This window comes from Pristiophorus japonicus, chromosome 3, assembly GCF_044704955.1.
Source record: "Pristiophorus japonicus isolate sPriJap1 chromosome 3, sPriJap1.hap1, whole genome shotgun sequence".
Taxonomy (NCBI): Eukaryota; Metazoa; Chordata; class Chondrichthyes; family Pristiophoridae; genus Pristiophorus; species Pristiophorus japonicus.
This window is the reverse complement of record NC_091979.1, coordinates 288,860,726-288,880,433: the sequence shown is the minus strand read 5'-3', so window position 1 is coordinate 288,880,433 and position 19,708 is coordinate 288,860,726. Positions and strand designations below refer to the sequence as shown.

The 19,708-nt window shown below is 42.4% G+C and overlaps 1 protein-coding gene across 1 annotated transcript in view; it reads right to left on the bottom strand.

Moving 5' to 3' along the window:
* The window catches only part of valopa (vertebrate ancient long opsin a), a 119,993-nt gene that overhangs the window by 89,308 nt on the left and 10,977 nt on the right, over positions 1 to 19,708 (bottom strand). Inside the window, exon 2 of the mRNA XM_070875027.1 lies at positions 4,088 to 4,298. Within this exon, the coding sequence (XP_070731128.1) occupies positions 4,088 to 4,298 (211 nt within the window). The remainder of the gene's footprint in view (positions 1 to 4,087; positions 4,299 to 19,708) is intronic.

The following is a 19,708-nucleotide window of genomic DNA, read 5'->3' as shown; positions in this document are numbered from 1 at the left end:
TTTTTTTAAATATCTGCACTCCCCCCCACTATTTAGTTTAAAGCCCTATCTACAGCCCTGGTTATTCAATTCACGAGGACACTGGTCCTAGCACGGTTCAAGTGAATCCTGTCCCAACAGAACAGCTCCCTCTTACCCCATTACTGGTGCCAGTGATCCATGAATTAAAACCCATTTCTCCCACACCAATATTTGAGTTCATCTCTCTGATCTTATTTACCCTATACAAATTTGCTCGTGACTCAGGTAGTAATCCAAAAGTTATTACCTTTGTGGTTCTGCGTTTTAATTTATCCCCTAGCTGCTCATACTCCCTCAGCAGAACCTCTTTCTTTGTCCTATCTATGTAGTTGGTATCTACGTTGACCATGGCAACTGGATATTTTCCCTTCCACTCCAAGTTCCTCTATAGCCCAGAGGAGATGTCCTTAACCCTGGCAGGCAACACAGCCTTCAGGACTCCCACTCTCAGCTGCAGATAACAGTATCTATCCCCGTAACTATACTGCCCCATATCACTACTCCATTTCTTTTTACTCCCCCACTTGAATGGCCCCCATACTACAGTGCTGTGGTCGGTTTGCTCATCCTCCCTGCAGGCCCTGCTCTCACCCACGCAGGAAGTAAGAAGCTCATAACTGTTCGAAAAGTGCAAGGGTTGAGGTTCCTCCAATGCTACCTTCTGGGTCCCCATCCCTGCCTCACTTGTAGTCACACCCTCCTAGCTCTGGCCATGAACCGAATTTGAATTATTTAACCTAAGTGGTGTGATTGCCTGCTGGAACACAAGTCCAGGTAACTCTCTCTCTCCCTGATTTAGCGCAATGTCTGAAGCTCGGACTCCAGCTCATCAACTCTGAGCCGAAGTGACTTGAGCAGCCAGCACTTGCTGCAGATGTGGTCGCCGTGGATCACACTGGTGTCCACCAGCTCCCACGTGTTGCAGCTGCAACACATCACCTGCCCTTCCATCTCTATTGTATTTGATTTAACTAATTAGGTTTTCAAGTTTTAAAATTTCAATTATCAATGCTTAGTTTTTAATCTGTAACCCTGGCTCTTAATTTAAACCAATCAATGTCCAACTTTAGAAAAAAGGGAGACTCACCAACCAATCACTTACCTGCTTTCCTCTGACATCACACTTTCATTTTATCTTTCTCTCCCCTTACAGGTCCATTCACATTGCTCCCACCTAGCGCTTTTTGTAGACTTGGCTGCTACCACTCTCGTGCTCTTTTTGTAGATGGATGCCTCGATGTCAAGGGCAGTCACTCTTAACTCACTTTTGAAATTCAGCTCTTTTGTCCATGGTTATACCAAGGCTGTAATGAGGACTGGAGCCGAGTAGTTCTGGTGTAACCCGAACTGAGCATCGTTGAGCAGGTTGTTGGTGAGGAAATGCCACTTGATAGCTCTTTTGGTGACACCTTCCATCACAGTGCTGATGATTGAGATTGTAATTGGCCGGGCTGGATTTGTCTTGTTTTTGTGGAAAGGACATACCTGGGCAATTTTCCACATTGTCGGGTAGATGCCAGTGTTGTAGCTGTATTGGAACAGCTTAGCTAAAAGCACAGCTAGTTCTGGAGCACAGGTTTTCAGCACTACAGCTGGGATGTTGTCAAGACCCATAGCCTTTGCTGTATCCAGTAAACACAGCCATTTCTTGATATCACATGGAGTGAATTGAATTGCCTGAAAACTGGCTTCGGTGATGATGGAGTCCTCGGGAGGAGGCCAAGAAGAATCATCCATGTGGCATGTCTGTCTGAAAATGTTTGCAAACGCTTCAACCTTTTCCTTTGCACTCACCTGCTGGGCTCTGCCATCATTGAAGATGGTGATATTCATGGTGCCTCCTCCTCCCATAATTTACTTAATTGTCCACCACCATTCAGACTGGATGTTGCAGGACTGCAGAGCTTTGACCTGATCCGCTGGGTTGTGAGGTCGCTCAGCTGTTTATAGCATGCTGCTTCCATTGTTTAGCGTGCATGTAGTCCACTGTTGTAGCTTCACCAGATTGGCACCTGATTTTCAGATAAGCCTGGTGCTGCTTCTGGCATGCTCTTCTATACTCCTCATTGAACCAGGGTTGGGAATCTGGCTTGATGGTGATGGAAGAGTGAAGGATATGTCAGGCCGTGAGATTACAGGTTGTGGTGGAGTAAAATTCTGCTGCTGCTGACGTTATTCAGTAACTCATGAATGCCCAAGCTTTGAGCTGCTAGATCTGTTTTTAATCTATCCCACTTAACATGGTGGTAGTGCCACATGACATGACATTACAGCTTTGTTTAACTTCAAAATCTTTTTTTTGTTTCTTTCTTTTCGATTTCTTTCTTGGTGATCTACACTCTCTGCAAAGCCCAGACATTTATAATTTTAATTTAGTTTTGACTGGATGTTCCTGGGTTAGATACAAGGCTGAAGTTAGCCACAGATGTGTACAAAAGCAAAGAAAGAGAAATGCAACCAAAATATCTCCCAGAAAGATTCAACTTGTAATTTCAAATCCTTCTTGGTGTGCCCATTTATGAAGATAGTGTTACTTTTATTGTCAGAATCTTCAGTCCTGGGGAAAACATAACTGAGCCTGACCCTCTCCTTACTCAAAGTGCACATGCCAGTAGGTGTGAGTGGAGAACAATTAATGAGAATCCTTGCTGATTGTTCCCTAGCCTAACTCAACAGAGTCCAATTATAGTATCCTATCATCACTCAAGCTGAGATCAACTATCCCAGCATTGAGCTTGGGTCCTGCTTGGTATGTATTCCCGAGTTTCATGCTGAGCCACAGAGCAAGCACCTGCACTATTTGAGAGACTATAATACCGCATGGTCTTGATGATAATTCAAATTAAATTCCTTTTTGGATTCAGTGAAGTTGATAAATAGAGCCCAGGCACTCATATGTTTCTCCCTCAGTAATTCAATGCAGAATGTGTTCTGCTTAAGGCAAACTTCTTCCTACACATAAGCCGGTCTTAAGAGGATGTGATTGCATACATGATATTGTTCATTTATTGATATTAAAAAGATATCCTAATTAAATTAAGTTTGTTTTAAATTTGTTTCACCAACTGAGAACTTCAACAGAATCACATTGACAGATAATACAGGACTGAAAACCCATGATTTTAGCTGCTGGCTATTTTAAACAAAGTATGATGAATTTGCATTACACTGGCTTTCCCATTCTGTGTCAAAAATAAAGTAGCCATATTGCAACCTCACATGTATCCTCATATAAGATATACAGGCAACTCTCAATTATCCGTACACGGATCCAACAGGAAACGTTGTAACGGGATTTAAAATTCTGTTGCTAACAAGTGAAAAGACAGCTCCAAATAATTTGGAAAAATTGCCTTCCAAACACTGTGCTCATTTGTATTTGCTCATTCTCTCTCTCACACACACTCGCACATTCCCTCTCTCACACACACTCTCTCTCTTTCACTCACCATAAAAATCACCCTCCTCTGCTCTTGCTTTGCTGGTGTGTGTGTGTGCGCGCACTGCTGCAGCCGCTGTCTCTCGCGGCCGCCGCTGACATTGGGAACGGGGGCAGTGCCTGCGCCGGGTTCCAGGCACAGAACCTGTACATGCATGCTGGTAATGTCCATCTTTTGTTACTGTTTGTAGCTGATTGTATTGATTCATTAATGTTTTAACTTATAAATGTAAACTCGCCCTAACGATTGTATTTATTCGTTAAAGTTTTAACTTTAAAATGTAGACTCACCCTAACGGAAAAATCGTTTACCCGGAATAGCCCAATCCCCGAGGGACCCGGATAATCAAGAGTGGCCTGTAATTATTATTTAATGCTTACTTGAGTCAGAATATTTACTGGTGTTTTTTAAAAAGAATACTGATTTTTTTTTTAATTAACAACTTAAAACCATCTACAGCTTGGAAATATAACAACACAATACCATTCAGTATTTGTGGAATAAAGAAGATACAGATTCAAATCTATAACAGGGTAGCTTAGAAAAAAAAAACTATACATCATAAATGTTTTACTAATACTTAGCTGCATGCATTTCAGTCATGCTTTCTTCAGCTGCTGGCTCACCAGTTAGGTTCACATGTAGTACCAATCGGACTGACAGTGTAACTGCTCCAGCCAATGGTTGGTGGGATGGTCCAGATGAAGGAAAACACCCAAAGGAAGACAATGGCGAGGGCAGCATGCTTTCCCTGCAGGCGGATATTACCCAGTGGTCGGCAGATCACAAAATACCGCTCAAAGGCTAGCACTGCAAGTGACCAGAGTGCCACAATCCCTGTAAGATAGGCACAGAAGCCTATTAAAGTTCACATTCCGCACAAATCACCATGTAAGTGTAATTTAAATTTCCATTAATTATTTTATATTCACACAATTTTAAAAATATACAAAGTGTAGACAGTTATGTCATCCTCACAATATCTATTCTTACCTGTTTAGTATATTGGTCTCATCTCATTGTAGTTAAAGTATATTAATAAACGTTTTAGTCAACTGTCTCTCAATTTGGTGTGCAAAGTTGCACCCATTCTAATGCAGAATACGCATTTGTTTTTAGTTGGAACTGAGCTGCATTGCCGTAAGCTTTACATTAAGGATCTATTCCAAAATATCCTGTAAATTAGATTCTGCCACGTTGTATTCACTGAACGGCACTGAGAGTCTTACACTTTCCATAGAGCCAATCGATCAGTTAAATTCTGAGAAACACTACTTGTATTAAAAATATCTAGTCCACTACTTCAGACTTGATACTGCATCTCATAAACTGGGATTAATGTCACATCATTAACCATATACAATTGTTAATGCCTCCAAATGAATGAACCTATACAAAATACAGAGTAATAAAATGTAATGTCTATGTTTTATGCAGAGTATTCTGTTAAAATAGAGTAATTGTATTGTTATTGATCTTGCAAGTGTGTTTTTAAATAAAATAAGTCACAGAGCAGTAAGACCATTAAGGTAACATGTATTTTTTGTGGTTTGAATGAACCTGAATTCAACATAATGTAAAATGCCGGTTACTGTGTGTATGGTGGAATCTCCAGAGACTGAGAGGGACGCATGTGGATCATCCTCTTCTCTCAAACTGTCAATGCAGCTGATGTCTCCCGCCTCAATTTTCCTACTCAAATGCTGCTAAAATATTGTAGAAAAGGCACGTTGGATTAAATCTATCAACCTCTACAGAAATTAACTGAATTGTATAGGTACCTTACACATCATTGCAGCCATCTACATAAGAAACATGTAGCCACACAAACTTTATGCGTAATTATTACAAATAACTTTGGTCATGTATAAAATAGCCAAAAAACTGCAAATAAACCCACTGAAGATATGGGTCCTTTTTACACAATGGAACAGCCAGATTCAAATTGAGTTCATTTTAACAAATGGAAAGTTGTGGACAGAACCCATGTGATTTTCCAATATATGTAGCTGACCAGTCAGACCACTCACTTGATATTGTACATTAAGAAAATCAGTCATAGATAAAAATATTCATTATCATAACAAACTTTGAATTTCCTGACCCAACTATGATCTACCATTTTTGCCACCTTTCCCGCTATGCTGCTCAGGTGATGTCATTGATAAGGAGAAGCCACCTGCGTCCCAAACAATTCCAGTCATTTCAAGAGGAATCACAGGATTCTTTGGCAATATTGTGTTTTCCCAATGATAAATGGGTCCAACATTGTTACCCACACAAAAATGAATGGACCAATCTATAATGTACATAGCTGCTCCCTGCCGTTGAGATAACCAAAACAATCTATAGGGATGGAGACCAGAAATGGTAGGTTTCCATTTGGTAAAATATCCAACTTTTTTGAAAAAATAGTGAATATTCAACTGAATTTTCCTTTGTAAACATAATTTAATTTCTTGACGTAAAATAGATGTTGTAATTGTTTATTGTTGAACCAATCAAATCAGATAGATCAATAAAAATGCTGTCCACCAGTTTTCTCACAACTGAAATGTATAATGTCCATAGAGCTATTGAGATTTACAGCACAGAAGAATGTCATTTGATCCATCTTGTCTGTGCCATCTCTTTGAAGAGCAATCCAGAACTAATCCCATTACCCCGACACTCCCCCATAGCCCTGTTTCTTCTACTTCAAATACTTAGCACATTTTCTCTCTGCCTAAACCACTCCCTGTGGCAAAGCGTTTCATGGTCCAACAACCCTCTGTGTAAAGATATTTCTGCTAACCTCACTCCCCATCACAACTTTAAATGAATGATCCCTTGTCACTGACTGACCAGAGGAAATATTATTTTCTCATGCAATCTATCAAAACCGTTCATAATTTTATAAACCATTATTGGATCTTCTTTTAGCTGTCTCTGCTGCAGTGCAGAAATCTCCCCATTCTTGGCATCATCCTGGTGAATCTACGATATATGTTCTCAATGACTTTAATGCATTTTCTATAATGGGATGCTTAAAACTGCATGGTATTCTAATTGTGCCCCTGCCAATGTTTTGTATCATTACCTTTTACTCTTGTACTCTATGATGCTCCTTTGAGCATCTCACCTTATTCCACCCCTCTCAAAAGAACATAAGAACATAAGAATATAAGAATTAGGAACAGGAGTAGGCCATCTAGCCCCTCAAGCCTGCTCCGCCATTCAACAAGATCATGGCTGATCTGGCCGTGGACTCAGCTCCACTTACCCGCCCGCTCCCCGTAACCCTTAATTCCCTTATTGGTTAAAAATCTATCTATCTGTGATTTGAATACATTCAATGAGCTAGCCTCAACTGCTTCCTTGGGCAGAGAATTCCACAGATTCACAACCCTCTGGGAGAAGAAATTCCTTCTCAACTCGGTTTTAAATTGGCTCCCCCGTATTTTGAGGCTGTGCCCCCTAGTTCTAGTCTCCCCGACCAGTGGAAACAACCTCTCTGCCTCTACCTTGTCTATCCCTTTCATTATTTTTAATGTTTCTATAAGATCACCCCTCATCCTTCTGAACTCCAACGAGTAAAGACCCAGTCTACTCAATCTATCATCATAAGGTAACCCCCGCATCTCTGGAATCAGCCTAGTGAATCGTCTCTGTACTCCCTCCAAAGCTAGTATATCCTTCCTTAAGTAAGGTGACCAAAACTGCACGCAGTACTCCAGGTGCGGCCTCACCAATACCTTATACAGTTGCAGAAGGACCTCCCTGCTTTTGTACTCCATCCTTCTCGCAATGAAGGCCAACATTCCATTCGCTTTCCTGATTACCTGCTGCAACTGCAAACTAACTTTTTGGGATTCAAGGACCCCCAGGTCCCTCTGCACCGCAGCATGTTGTAATTTCTCCCCATTCAAATGATATTCCATTTTACTGTTTTTCTTTCCAAGGTGGATGAGCTCACATTTTCCGACATTGTATTCCATCTGCCAAACCTTAGCCCATTCGCTTAACCTATCTAAATCTCTTTGCAGCCTCTCTGTGTCCTCTACACAACCCGCTTTCCCAACAATCTTTGTGTCATCTGCAAATTTTGTTACACTACACTCTGTCCCCTCTTCCAGGTCATCTATGTATATTGTAAACAGTTGTGGTCCCAGCACCGATCCCTGTGGCACACCACTAACCGCCGATTTCCAACCCGACAAGGACCCATTTATCCCGACTCTCTACTTTCTGTTAGCCAGCCAATTCTCGATCCATGCTAATACATTTCCTCTAACTCCGCGTACCTTTATCTTCTGCAGTAACCTTTTGTGTGGCACCTTATCGAATGCCTTTTGGAAATCTAAATACACCACATCCATTGCTACACCTCTATCCACCATGCTCGTTATATCCTCAAAAGAATTCCAATAAATTAGTTAAACATGATTTCCCCTTCATGAATCCATGTTGCGTCTGCTTGATTGCACTATTCCTATCTAGATGTCCCGCTATTTCTTCCTTAATGAGAGCTTCAAGCATTTTCCCCACTACAGATGTTAAACTAACCTGCCTATAGTTACCTGCCTTTTGTCTGCCCCATTTTTTAAACAGAGGCGTTACATTAGCTGTTTTCCAATCCGCTGGTGCCTCCCCAGAGTCAAGAGAATTTTGGTAGATTATAACGAATGCATCTGCTATAGCTTCTGCCATCTCTTTTAATACCCTGGGATGCATTTCATCAGGACCAGGGGACTTGTCTACCTTGAGTCCCATTAGCTTGTCCAGCACTACCCCCCGCTAGTGATAGTGATTATCTCAAGATCCTCCCTTCCCACATTCCCGTGACCAGCAATTTTTGGCATGGTTTTTGTGTCTTCCACTGTGAAGACCGAAGCAAAATAATTGTTTAAGGTTTCAGCCATTTCCACATTTCCCATTATTAAATCTCCCTTCTCATCTTCTAAGGGACCAACATTTACTTTAGTCACTCTTTTCCGTTTTATATATTGGTAAAAGCTTTTACTATCTGTTTTTATGTTTTGCGCAAGTTTACTTTCGTAATTTTTCTTTCCTTTCTTTATTGCTTTCTTCGTCATTCTTTGCTGTTGTTTAAAATGTTCCCAATCTTCTAGTTTCCCACTAACCTTGGCCATCTTATACACATTGGTTTTTAATTTGATACTCTCCTTTATTTCCTTGGTTATCCACGGCTGGTTATACCTTCTCTTACCGCCCTTCTTTTTCACTGGAATATATTTTTGTTGAGCATTATGAAAGAGCTCCTTAAAAGTCCTCCACTGTTCCTCAATTGTGCCACCGTTTAGTCTGTGTTTCCAGTCTACTTTAGCCAACTCTGCCCTCATCCCACTGTAGTCCCCTTTGTTTAAGCAAAGTACGCTCGTTTGAGACACTACTTCCTCACCCTCAATCTGTATTACAAATTCAACCATACTGTGATCACTCATTCCGAGAGGATCTTTTACCAGAAGATCGTTTATTATTCCTGTCTCATTACACAGGACCAGATCTAAGATAGCTTGCTCCCTTGTAGGTTCTGTAACATACTGTTCTAAGAAACAATCCCGTAAGCATTCTATGAATTCCTCCTCAAAGCTACCCCGTGCGATTTGAGTTGACCAATCGATATGTAGGTTAAAATCCCCCATGATTACTGCCGTTCCTTTTTCACATGCCTCCATTATTCCCTTGATTATTGCCCGCCCCACTTATTATTTGGAGGCCCATAAACTACGCGCACCAGTGACTTTTTTCCCTTACTATCTCTAATCTCCACCCACAATCATTCAACATTTTGTTCATTAGAGCCAATATCGTCTCTCACAACTGCCCTGATATCATCCTTTATTAACAGAGCTACCCCACCTCCTTTCCCTTCTTGTCTATCTTTCCAAATTGTCAGATACCCCTGTATGTTTAATTCCCAGTCTTGGCCCCCCTGCAACCACGTTTCTGTAATGGCCACCAAATCATACCCATTTGTAATGATTTGTGCCGTCAACTCATTTACTTTATTTTGAATGCTGTGTGCGTTTAGGTAGTGTTTTAAGACTAGTTTTTAAAACATGATTTTTAGTTTTGACCCCTCCTGCAGCCCCTTTATATTCATACATATTGTCCCTTCCTATCACCTTGTGGTTTACACTTACCCCAGTGCTACTCTGATCTTTTGCCTCCTGCCTTTGGCATTCTTTCATCTGAGCTCTCACCCATTCTAACTAGCTCAGAGCCCTCTCCTGGGTTCCGAATACTCCTTGCATTGAGGCACGAGTTTTCATGCTTGCTTTTTTATACAATTTGACCCTTTAGAATTGCTGTACAGTGGCCCTTTTTGTTTTTTGCCTTAGGTTTCTCTGCCCTCCACTTTTACTCATCTCCTTTCTGTCTTTTGCTTTTGTCTCCATTTTGTTTCCCTCTGTCTCCCTGCATTGGTTCCCATCCCCCTGCCATATTAGTTTAAATCCTCCCTAACAGCACTAGCAAACACTCCCCCTCGGACATTGGTTCCGGTCCTGCCCAGGTGCAGACCGTCCGGTTTGTACTGGTCCCACCTCCCCCAGAACCGGTTCCAATGCTCCAGGAATTTGAATCCCTCCCTGCTGCACCACTGCTCAAGCCACGTATTCATATGAGCTATCCTGCGATTTCTACTCTGACTAGCACGTGGCACTGGTAGCAATCCCGAGATTACTACTTTTGAGGTCCTACGTTTTAATTTAGCTCCTAGCTCCTTAAATTCGTCTCGTAGGACCTCATCCCTTTTTTTTACCTATATCTTTGGTACCAATGTGCACCACGACAACTGGCTGTTCACCCTCCCTTTTCAGAATGTCCTGCACCCGCTCCAAGACATCCATGACCCTTGCACCAGGGAGGCAACATACCATCCTGGAGTCTCGGTTGTGGCTGCAGAAACGCCTATCTATTCCCCTTACAATTGAATCCCCTATCACTATCGCTCTCCCACTCTTTTTCCTGCCCTCCTGTGCAGCAGAGCCAGCCATGGTGCCATGAACTTGGCTGCTGCTGCCCTCCCCTGATGAGTCATCCCCCTCAACACTACTCAAAGCGGTGTATCTGTTTCGCAGGGGGATGACCGCAGGGGACCCCTGCACTACCTTCCTTGCACTGCTCTTCCTGCTGGTATTCCATTCCCTAGCTGACTTTGGACCCTTCACCTGCGGTAAGACCAACTCGCTATACGTGCTACTCACGTCATTCTCAGCATTGTGGATGCTCCAGAGTAAACCCACCCTCAGCTCCAATTCCGCAACGTGGACCGTCAGGAGCTGGAGGCGGATACACTTCCCGCACATGTAGTCGTCAGGGACACCGGAAGTGTCCCTGAGTTCCCACATGGTACAGGAGGAGCATATCACGTGACCGAGCTCTCCTGCCATGATTTAACCCTTAGATACACTTAAATTGGCAACAACAATGCTAAAGTTCACTCGCTGTTATCGAAGAGAAAAAAGAAAAACTACTCACCAATCAGCAGCCAATCACTTACCCCCTTGGCTGTGACGTCACCTTTCTGTTTCTTTCTACTTTTTTGCCTTCTCCCTGTAGCTGCACAAGCACGCTTCTCACCAAACTCGCGCTGCTCCTGGTCTCACTGGTCTTTTGTAGGCCTCTCCGATCCCCGGAACTCCTGACTCTCGCCGAACTCGCTCTGCTCCTGGTCTCACTGGCCTTTTGTAGGCCTCTCCGATCCCCGGAACTCCCGCCTCTCGCCGAACTCAATTCTCATGTAAAATTCTCGTACTCTGCCGCCCACCCAAATACCAAGAAAATTTTATTTCCGATATTTCTTCACTGCTTTCCTCTCTCAGCCTCTGCAACGAACGACTTCTCATCCTCGATGATTTCAACCTCCATCTCAATTCATCATGCTCTCTCTCCTCTGGGTTCACTAACCTCCTATCCTCCCTTAATCTCTTCTTCCATGTAAACCTATATTCATGGCCACCCCACTGTTATCTGTACTCCTCTAATTCTGCCCTCTTGAGCATCCCTGATTATAATCGCTCAACCATTGGTGGCCGCGCCTTCTGTTGCCTAGGTCCTAAGCTTTGGAATTCCCTGCCTAAACCTCTCCGCCTCTCTACCTCCCTCTCTTCTTTTAAGATGCTCGTTAAAACCTACCTTTTTGACCAAGTTTTTGGTCACTTGCCTTAATTTCTTTTTGTGTGGCAAGGTCTCAAAATTGTTTTGCCTCATAATACTCCTGTGAAGCGCCTTGCCACGTTTTACTACTTTAAAGGTGCTATATAAATACAAGTTTTTGTTGTTATTGTATGCCCTTGAGATAAAAAAAAATACTGTGGGGCTTTTTTTAGAGGTTTATCTACCTATACTCTGCAAGAACACTGGGATTGGTAAATAAATAAATCGTACAAGAAATGTTAATCAAAGGGCACCAAACAATTCGTTAACTTATTTACCTTAACTCTTCATCAAAGAACTGTCTGGGTATTTAGTGTCCATGTCTTGGGAAGTATTAGTTACTTGAATTTGGCTTGCTTGAATCATCTTATACCTTACATCAAGCAGTCCAGATTTTAATACCATTTACTGTGCTCATTCCCTTTTGATTATGCATATAAATTACTTAATGAATGAATCAATCTCTTGCCAAGATCATCAAAAAGAAAGTCAGACCATGAAATATTTCTTGATTAGCATTTATGACGATACATTAAGAAGCATCTTCATATCAAACAGTAAGCATATTCAAGGTACATATGTAAATATTATTAATCATTGGAATTAATATGAGGTTACAATAAAAGTTCACAATGTCCAAGATTAGCAAAAATTACAAAGTTAGTTTAGATTTGGCTCTGTGTATAACTGACAAGTTAACATTGTTGAATATCAGTCTATTGCATATGTTAAAAGTTTTGTTAGTTCAACATATTATTAATAAGCTTGCAGCTTTAGCAAAGATTTTCAAATTTTATGCAACCATGTCCTTCTGAGTTAGTGTTGTAGATTTGGTGGTTTTGCCTCCCTCTGGGATGCTCAAGTCTATCTCCAGGATGTCAGGATGATGACTCTGTATCTGTTGTAATAGCATAGCCTTCTTCCATGCCTGTCCTCTCTTTGGTAGCACAGGTCTTGATTCTGTTCTCAAGATACTTTTGTTTTGTCTGGCCATAAATAATGCCACAAGACAGTACAAGATAAGTGATCAGTACAAGATAAATACTATTTTCTTTAAAAACTCAACATTCAATCTTGCAAAGCTTGGGCCTATTGTTAGCTATTGTTAGCTATCAAACATTCTTTGTCCTCACAATAATGCCCCAGAATGAGCGTACATCTTTCTGTTTTCCCAGAGTTCGGGAGAATTGTAGCAAATATAAAAGTTCACGGGGTTGGGGGTAATATATTAGAATGGATAGAGGATTGGCTAATGAACAGAAAACAGAGAGTAGGGATAAATGGTTAATTCTCGGGTTGGCAATCAGTAACCACTGGTGTGCCACAGGGATCAGTACTGACCCCGACTATTTACAATCTATATTAACGACTTGGAAGAAGGGACCGAGTGTAACGTAGCCAAGTTTGCCAATGATACAAAGATGGGAGGAAAAGCAATGTGTGAGGAGATGACAAAAAATCTGCAAAAGGACATAGACAGGCTAAGTGAGTGGGCAAATATTTGGCAGATGGAGTATAATGTTGGCAAGTGTGAGGTCATGCACTTCGGCAGAAAAAAATCAAAGAATAAGTTATTGTTCAAATGGAGAAAATTGCAAAGTGCTGCAGTACAGCGGGACCTATGGTTACTTGTGCATGAAACACAAAAGGTTTGTATGTAGGTACAGCAAGTGATCAGGAAGGCCAATGGAATCTTGGCCTTTATTGCAAAGGGGATGGAGTATAAAAGCAGGGAAGTCTTGCTACAGTTGTACAGGGTATTGGTGAGGCCACACCTGGAATACTGCATGCAGCTTTGGTTTCCATATTTACGAAAGAATATACTTGCTGTGGAGGCAGTTCAGAGAAGGTTCACAAGGTTGATTCCAGAGATGAGGGAGTTGACTTATGATGAAAGGTTGAGTAGGTTGGGCCTCTACTCATTGGAATTCAGAAGAATGAGGGGTGATCTTATCGAAACGTATAAAATTATGAGGGAGCTTGACAAGGTGGACGCAAAGAGGAGCTGGGGGAGACTAGAACTAGAGGGCATAATCTTAGAATAAGGGGCTGCCCATTTAAAACTGAGATGAGGAGAAATTTCTTCACTGAGGATTGTGGATCTGTAGAATTTGCTGCCTCAGAGAGCTGTGGAAGCTGGAACATTGAATAAATTTAAGTCAGAAATAGACAAGTTTCTTAAACGATAAGGGAATAAGGGGTTTTGACCTCATACTTATGCACATTAAATTGCATGTACCACTTGTCTGCCCAATCCACTAATCTATCTATATCTTCCTGATGTTTTGTACAGTCTGCTTTACTGTTACAAATCTTCTACTTTGTGTGACCAGCAAGTATCAAGCTTTTGTTCCTTATAACCCAAGATCAGATCATCTACATATAATCGAGTCCAAAAGTGAACTGAATGGCCTACTCCGGTTGCTACGTTCCAGAGCTTTCAATCACATCTGTGTACTCTGAGCATGTTTGCAGAGTTTTCCTGTGTGCAATCTGTGCATTAACATGAGTTGAAGGGTACAAGGGTGCTTCCTCATTCTATGAAGAGTTTGAGAATGTCTTTGCTTTACCAAACGACTTGAAAGAAATTGAAAATTGAACTGTCAAAGCTTTTATCTTGGGCAATATTGGTATTTACATCAATTTGTGAACAGCAGCATGTGTGAAAAGAAACACCTGTGATTGTGGCTTTTGTTTATGGTTAGAAAAGAAAACAAAGACAATGTAGAGAATTGATTGTTGTTCATTGCCTTGCTTCTGAACCATTTCAATTATAAACTTTTGAACATTTTATGAGATTATTTCTTTGAAAAGACTTGCATTTATATAGCGCCTTTCACGACCACCAGACGTCTCATAATAATTTACAGCCAATGAAGTACTTTTTGAAGTGTAGTCACTGTAGTAATGTGGGAAACGCGGCAGCCAAATTGCACACAGCAAGCTCCCATAAATAGCAATGTGATAATGACCAGATAATCTGTTTTTTTTTTGTTATATTAATTGAGGGATAAATATTAGCCAGGATACCAGGGATAACATCCCTGCTCTTCATTGAAATAGTGCCATGTCCACCTGAGAGAGTAGGCAGGGTCTCAGTTCAATGTCTCATCCGAAAGGCGGCACCTCCGACAGTGCAGCACTCCCTCAGCACTGCACTAGAGTATCAGCCTAAATTTACATGCTCAAGTTCCTGGATTGGGACTTGAACCCACAACCTTCTGACTCAGAGGTGACGGTGCTAACCACTGAGTCACAGTTTATGGAAATTCTGGTTTATTGTAAAAATTGTATGTCAGCAAGCTCACTAATAGTGCAATAAATGCTCTGTATCTGCACTCCTGATACACTCTAGGAGTACACACTGATGCAATCCAGTTTATGATTTTCCATCCTATCATTTTAAAAGTAGAATGTTTAAGGCAGGAACAGAAAGACAGGAACTGACTAATTATGGGGGAAATGGTAGTGGGGAGGGAATACATCAGCATGCATAAGGGGCTACATATTTGTCAAAGAAGAATACTAATGGGTAGGACATAGTGGGGATTTGGGGTCTGATGCTTTGACAAAGGGCAATTACAGTTTGGGCTCTTGGCCTCATCTCCCCAAAAAGGCTGTTAGACCCTTCTCTCCCCAATACTACCACTGCCACCACGCCCAACCCCTCCGTCCCCGCCTCTCCCCCGCAACCCGCGCCCCCCCCCCCCCCCCGCCCCGGTTTGTTGCAATCCAGCAACCCTTCCACAAATTTTCCTCCCATGCCCAGATTCTAGGATCTCCCTCTCAATGTTCACAAACCAATAAATTGCATTTACAGTGCTCTCTGATCCCAGGCCCAACCTGACACTTCCAGAGCCAGTAACCTCCACCCCATGCCTCAAAATCCCAGGATCCTAGTGATTCCAGATCCTAGAACTTCCTTCTCCAGTGTTCAAAATTCCTGGCTCTCCCCCCCGCCACCCCCCCACACACACACCCAGTGCTCCCATATTCCAGAACCAGCTCCCTCAAGTCAGCATGGATTTATGAAAGGGAAATCATGCTTGACAAATCTTCTGGAATTTTTTGAGGATGTAACTAGCAGAGTGGATAAGGGAGAACCAGTGGATGTGGTGTATTTGGACTTTCAAAAGGCTTTTGACAAGGTCCTGCACAAGAGATTAGTGTGCAAAATCAAAGCATGTGGTATTGGGGGTAATATACTGACGTGGATAGAGAACTGGTTGGCAGACAGGAAGCAGAGAGTCGGGATAAACGGGTCCTTTTCAGAATGGTAGGCAGTGACGAGTGCAGTGCCGCAGGGCTCAGCGCTGGGATCCCAGCTCTTTACAATATACATTAACGATTTGGATGAAGGAATTGAGTGTAATATCTCCAAGTTTGCAGATGACACTAAACTGGGTGGTGGTGTGAGCTGTGAGGGGGACGCTAAAAGGCTGCAAGGTGACTTAGATAGGTTAGGTGAGTGGGCAAATGCATGGCAGATGCAGTATAATGTGGATAAATATGAGGATATCCACTTTGGGGGCATAAACGCGAAGACACAATATTATCTGAATGGTGGCAGATTAGGAAAAGGAGAGGTGCAACGAGACCTGGTGTCATGGTTCAATCAGTCATTGAAAGTTGGCATACAGGTGCAGCAGGCGGTAAAGAAGGCAAATGGTCTGTTGGCCTTCATAGCTAGGGGATTTGAATATAGGAGCAGGGAGGTCTTACTGCAGTTGTACAGAGCCTTGGTGAGGCCTCACCTGGAATATTGTGTTCAATTTTGGTCTCCTAATCTGAGGAAGGACGTTCTTGCTATTGAGGGAGTGCAGCGAAGGTTCACCAGACTGATTCCCGGGATGGCCGGACTGACATATGAGCAGAGACTGGATCAACTGGGCCTTTATACATTGGAGTTTAGAAGGATGAGAGGGGATCTCATAGAAACATACAAGATTCTGATGGGATAGGACAGGTTAGATGTGGGTAGATTGTTCCCGATGTTGAGGAAGCCCAGAACCAGGGGACAGAGTCTTAGGATAAGGGGTAGACCATTTAGTACAGGAGGAGCATAACACGTGTCGAGCTCTCCTGTCATGTCTTAACCCTTAGATTAACCTAATTGGGCAACAACAATGTTAAAGGTTACTTACTGATAAAGAAAATAAAAAGAAAAACTACTTACCAATCACCAGCCAATCACTTACCCCCTTGGCTGTGATGTCACCTTTCGATTTCTTTCTACTTCTTTTTTGCCTCCCTACTGCAGCTGCACCGGTAGGCCTCAGCACCGAACTCCCGACTGCCGCTCCATCTCCTCCTCGATGCTGCTCCCCGGACTCCCTGCTGTGCCTTTTGTAGGCCTCAGCAACGAACTCCCGACTGCCGCTTCACCTCCTCAAAATGAGTTTCAACATATTTTAATTTAATGGCACTGTATCAAGTTACAAAAAGAACAGACTAACAACTAGCACAGAATATATGATGTAGCATTGCAGCCCAGCAACAACAGAAAAACATATTGATGATTTATTTTAAACAAGAGGTTTAGCGATTTCCTGAAGATAAAGTTGGTAAAGGCTCCTATCTGGTGCAGCACTGAGTCAAAGGGATCAGGTTAGGTTTAGGTCCTGTTCTATACTGAGTTGACTGATATTACCAAACTTTTCAGCCATGTGATGAATGTCAGGGAGATTGATAGTATTCAAAGGGATTTTCACAAATTGATTGAGTTAACTAAGGAATGATGGATGGCTTTTAATGCATTAATGTAATGTTTATCCGAGCACTCCAGCAATATTTGAATATAAAATGTGGGACACAATGTTTACCTTTGTCCATCTTTGCCAATGGATGGCAAATATTTGGATATGACTACTGACTGTTCACTGACCAAAAATACATTGAGCACTTAAGTAATGAAAATGCTGGTTTATAGGTGAAGGAGCTAGGAGGTTAACAGCCAGCTGAAGTTAGGCTAGGAGAACATGAAAGAGGAGACATGGGCATGGAAGCTAGGAGGTGAGCTAAGCAGCCTCGGGTGAGCAGACCAGAGAAATATCGAAAAATTAGCCTGATAGTATAGCATGTGCAAGCCGTGATTCTAACAGACAAGGCTGGAGCATGCAAATAGGAGATAATGGTATAAAACTATGGGGTCTAAGAGGTATGGAAAAGGTGACAGGCTAGTCACATTTATATTTAAAAATGTTATTTTTATTTAAATATGCTTAAAAATTTACATGCAGCAACTCTCTGAAAATGTAAAATATGAAAAAGTAAAAGAAGATGGCAGATGGAGTTGAGAGACAGGGACTTGTCACTGTGCCAACTTGTGACCAGAGCCGGCAACATATATCTTGATAGGAAAATGATGATAATAAATCAAAATTTCAACATTGTTAATATTGACAGAAAAACATTGCCAAAACTTCTGGCAGCAGGAAATGTGTGCATTCACAGGATTTATTTATCAATAGATCTCCTGTGGCATTGCTAATGGTGAGTCATAGATTTTAAAAGAACATGGTTGATATGCTGAACTCTATTATTAAGAAAACGGACGACTACGTGTGCGGGAAATGTATCTGCCTCCAGCTCCTGACGGACCGCATTGCGGAACTGGAGCTGCAGGTGGATTCACTCTGGAGCATGCACGATGCTGAGAATGATGTGAATAGCACATTTAGTGAGTTGGTCTTACCACAGGTGAAGGGTCCACAGCCAGATAGGGAATGGAAGACCAACAGGAAAAGTAGTGCAGGGATCCCCTGTTGTCATCCCACTGCAAAACAGATACACCGCTTTGCGTACTGTTGGGGGGATGACTCATCACGGGGGAGCAGCAGCGGCCAAGTTCATGGCACCATGGCTGGCTCTGCTGCACAGGAGGGCAGGAAAAAGAGTGGTAGAGCGATAGTGATAGGGGATTCTATTGTAATGGGAATAGATAGGTGTTTCTGCGGCCGCAACCGAGATTCCAGGATGGTATGTTGCCTCCCTGGTGCAAGGGTCAAGGATGTCTTGGAGCGGCTGCAGGACATTCTGAAAAGGGAGGGTGAACAGCCAGTTGTCGTGGTGCATATAGGTACCAAAGATATAGATAAAAAAACGGGATGAAGACCTACGAGACGAATTTAGGGAGCTAGGAGTTAAATTAAAAAGTAGGACCTCAAAAGTAGTAATCTCAGGATTGCTACCAGTGCCATGTGCTAGTCACAGTAGGAATCGCAGGATAGCTCATATGAATTCATGGCTTCAGAGTGGTGCAGAAGGGAGGGATTCAAATTCCTGGGACATTGGAACTGGTTCTGGGGGAGGTGGACCAGTACAAACTGGACGGTCTGCACCTGGGCAAGACCGGAACCAATGTCCTCAGGGGACTGTTTGCTAGTGCTGTTGGGGAGGAGTTAAAGTAATGTAGCAGGGGGACAGAGGGAAATAAAATAGAGTCAGAAGCAAAAGAAAGAAAGGAGAATAGTAAAAGTGGAGGGCAGAGAAACCTAAAGCAAAAAACAAAAAGGGCCACATTACAGCAAAATTCTAAAGGGGGAAAGTGTGTTAAAAAGACAAGCCTGAAGGCTCTGTGCCTCAATGCGAGGCGTATTCGGAATAAGGTGGACGAATTAACTGCACATATAGCAGTTAACGGATACGATGTGATTAGCATCACGGAGACATGGTTCCAGGGTGACCAAGGCTGGGAACTCAACATCCAAGGGTATTCAGCATTTAGGAAGGAGAGACAGAAAGGAAAAGGAGGTAGGATGGCGTTGCTGGTTAAAGAGGAAATTATTGCAATTGTAAGGAAGGACATTAGCCTGGATGATGTGGAATCCATATGGGTGAAGCTACGGAATACCAAAGGGCAGAAAACACTCGTGGGAGTTGTGTACAGACCAACAAACAGTAGTAGTGAGGTTGGGGACAGCATCAAACAAGAAATAAGGGATGTGGAATGTGTGCAATAAAGGTACAGCAGTTATCATGGGTGACTTTAATTTACATATAGATTTGGCTAACCAAACTGGTAGCAATGCGGTGGAGGAGGATTTCCTGGAGTGTGTTAGGGATGGTTTTCTTAACCAATATGT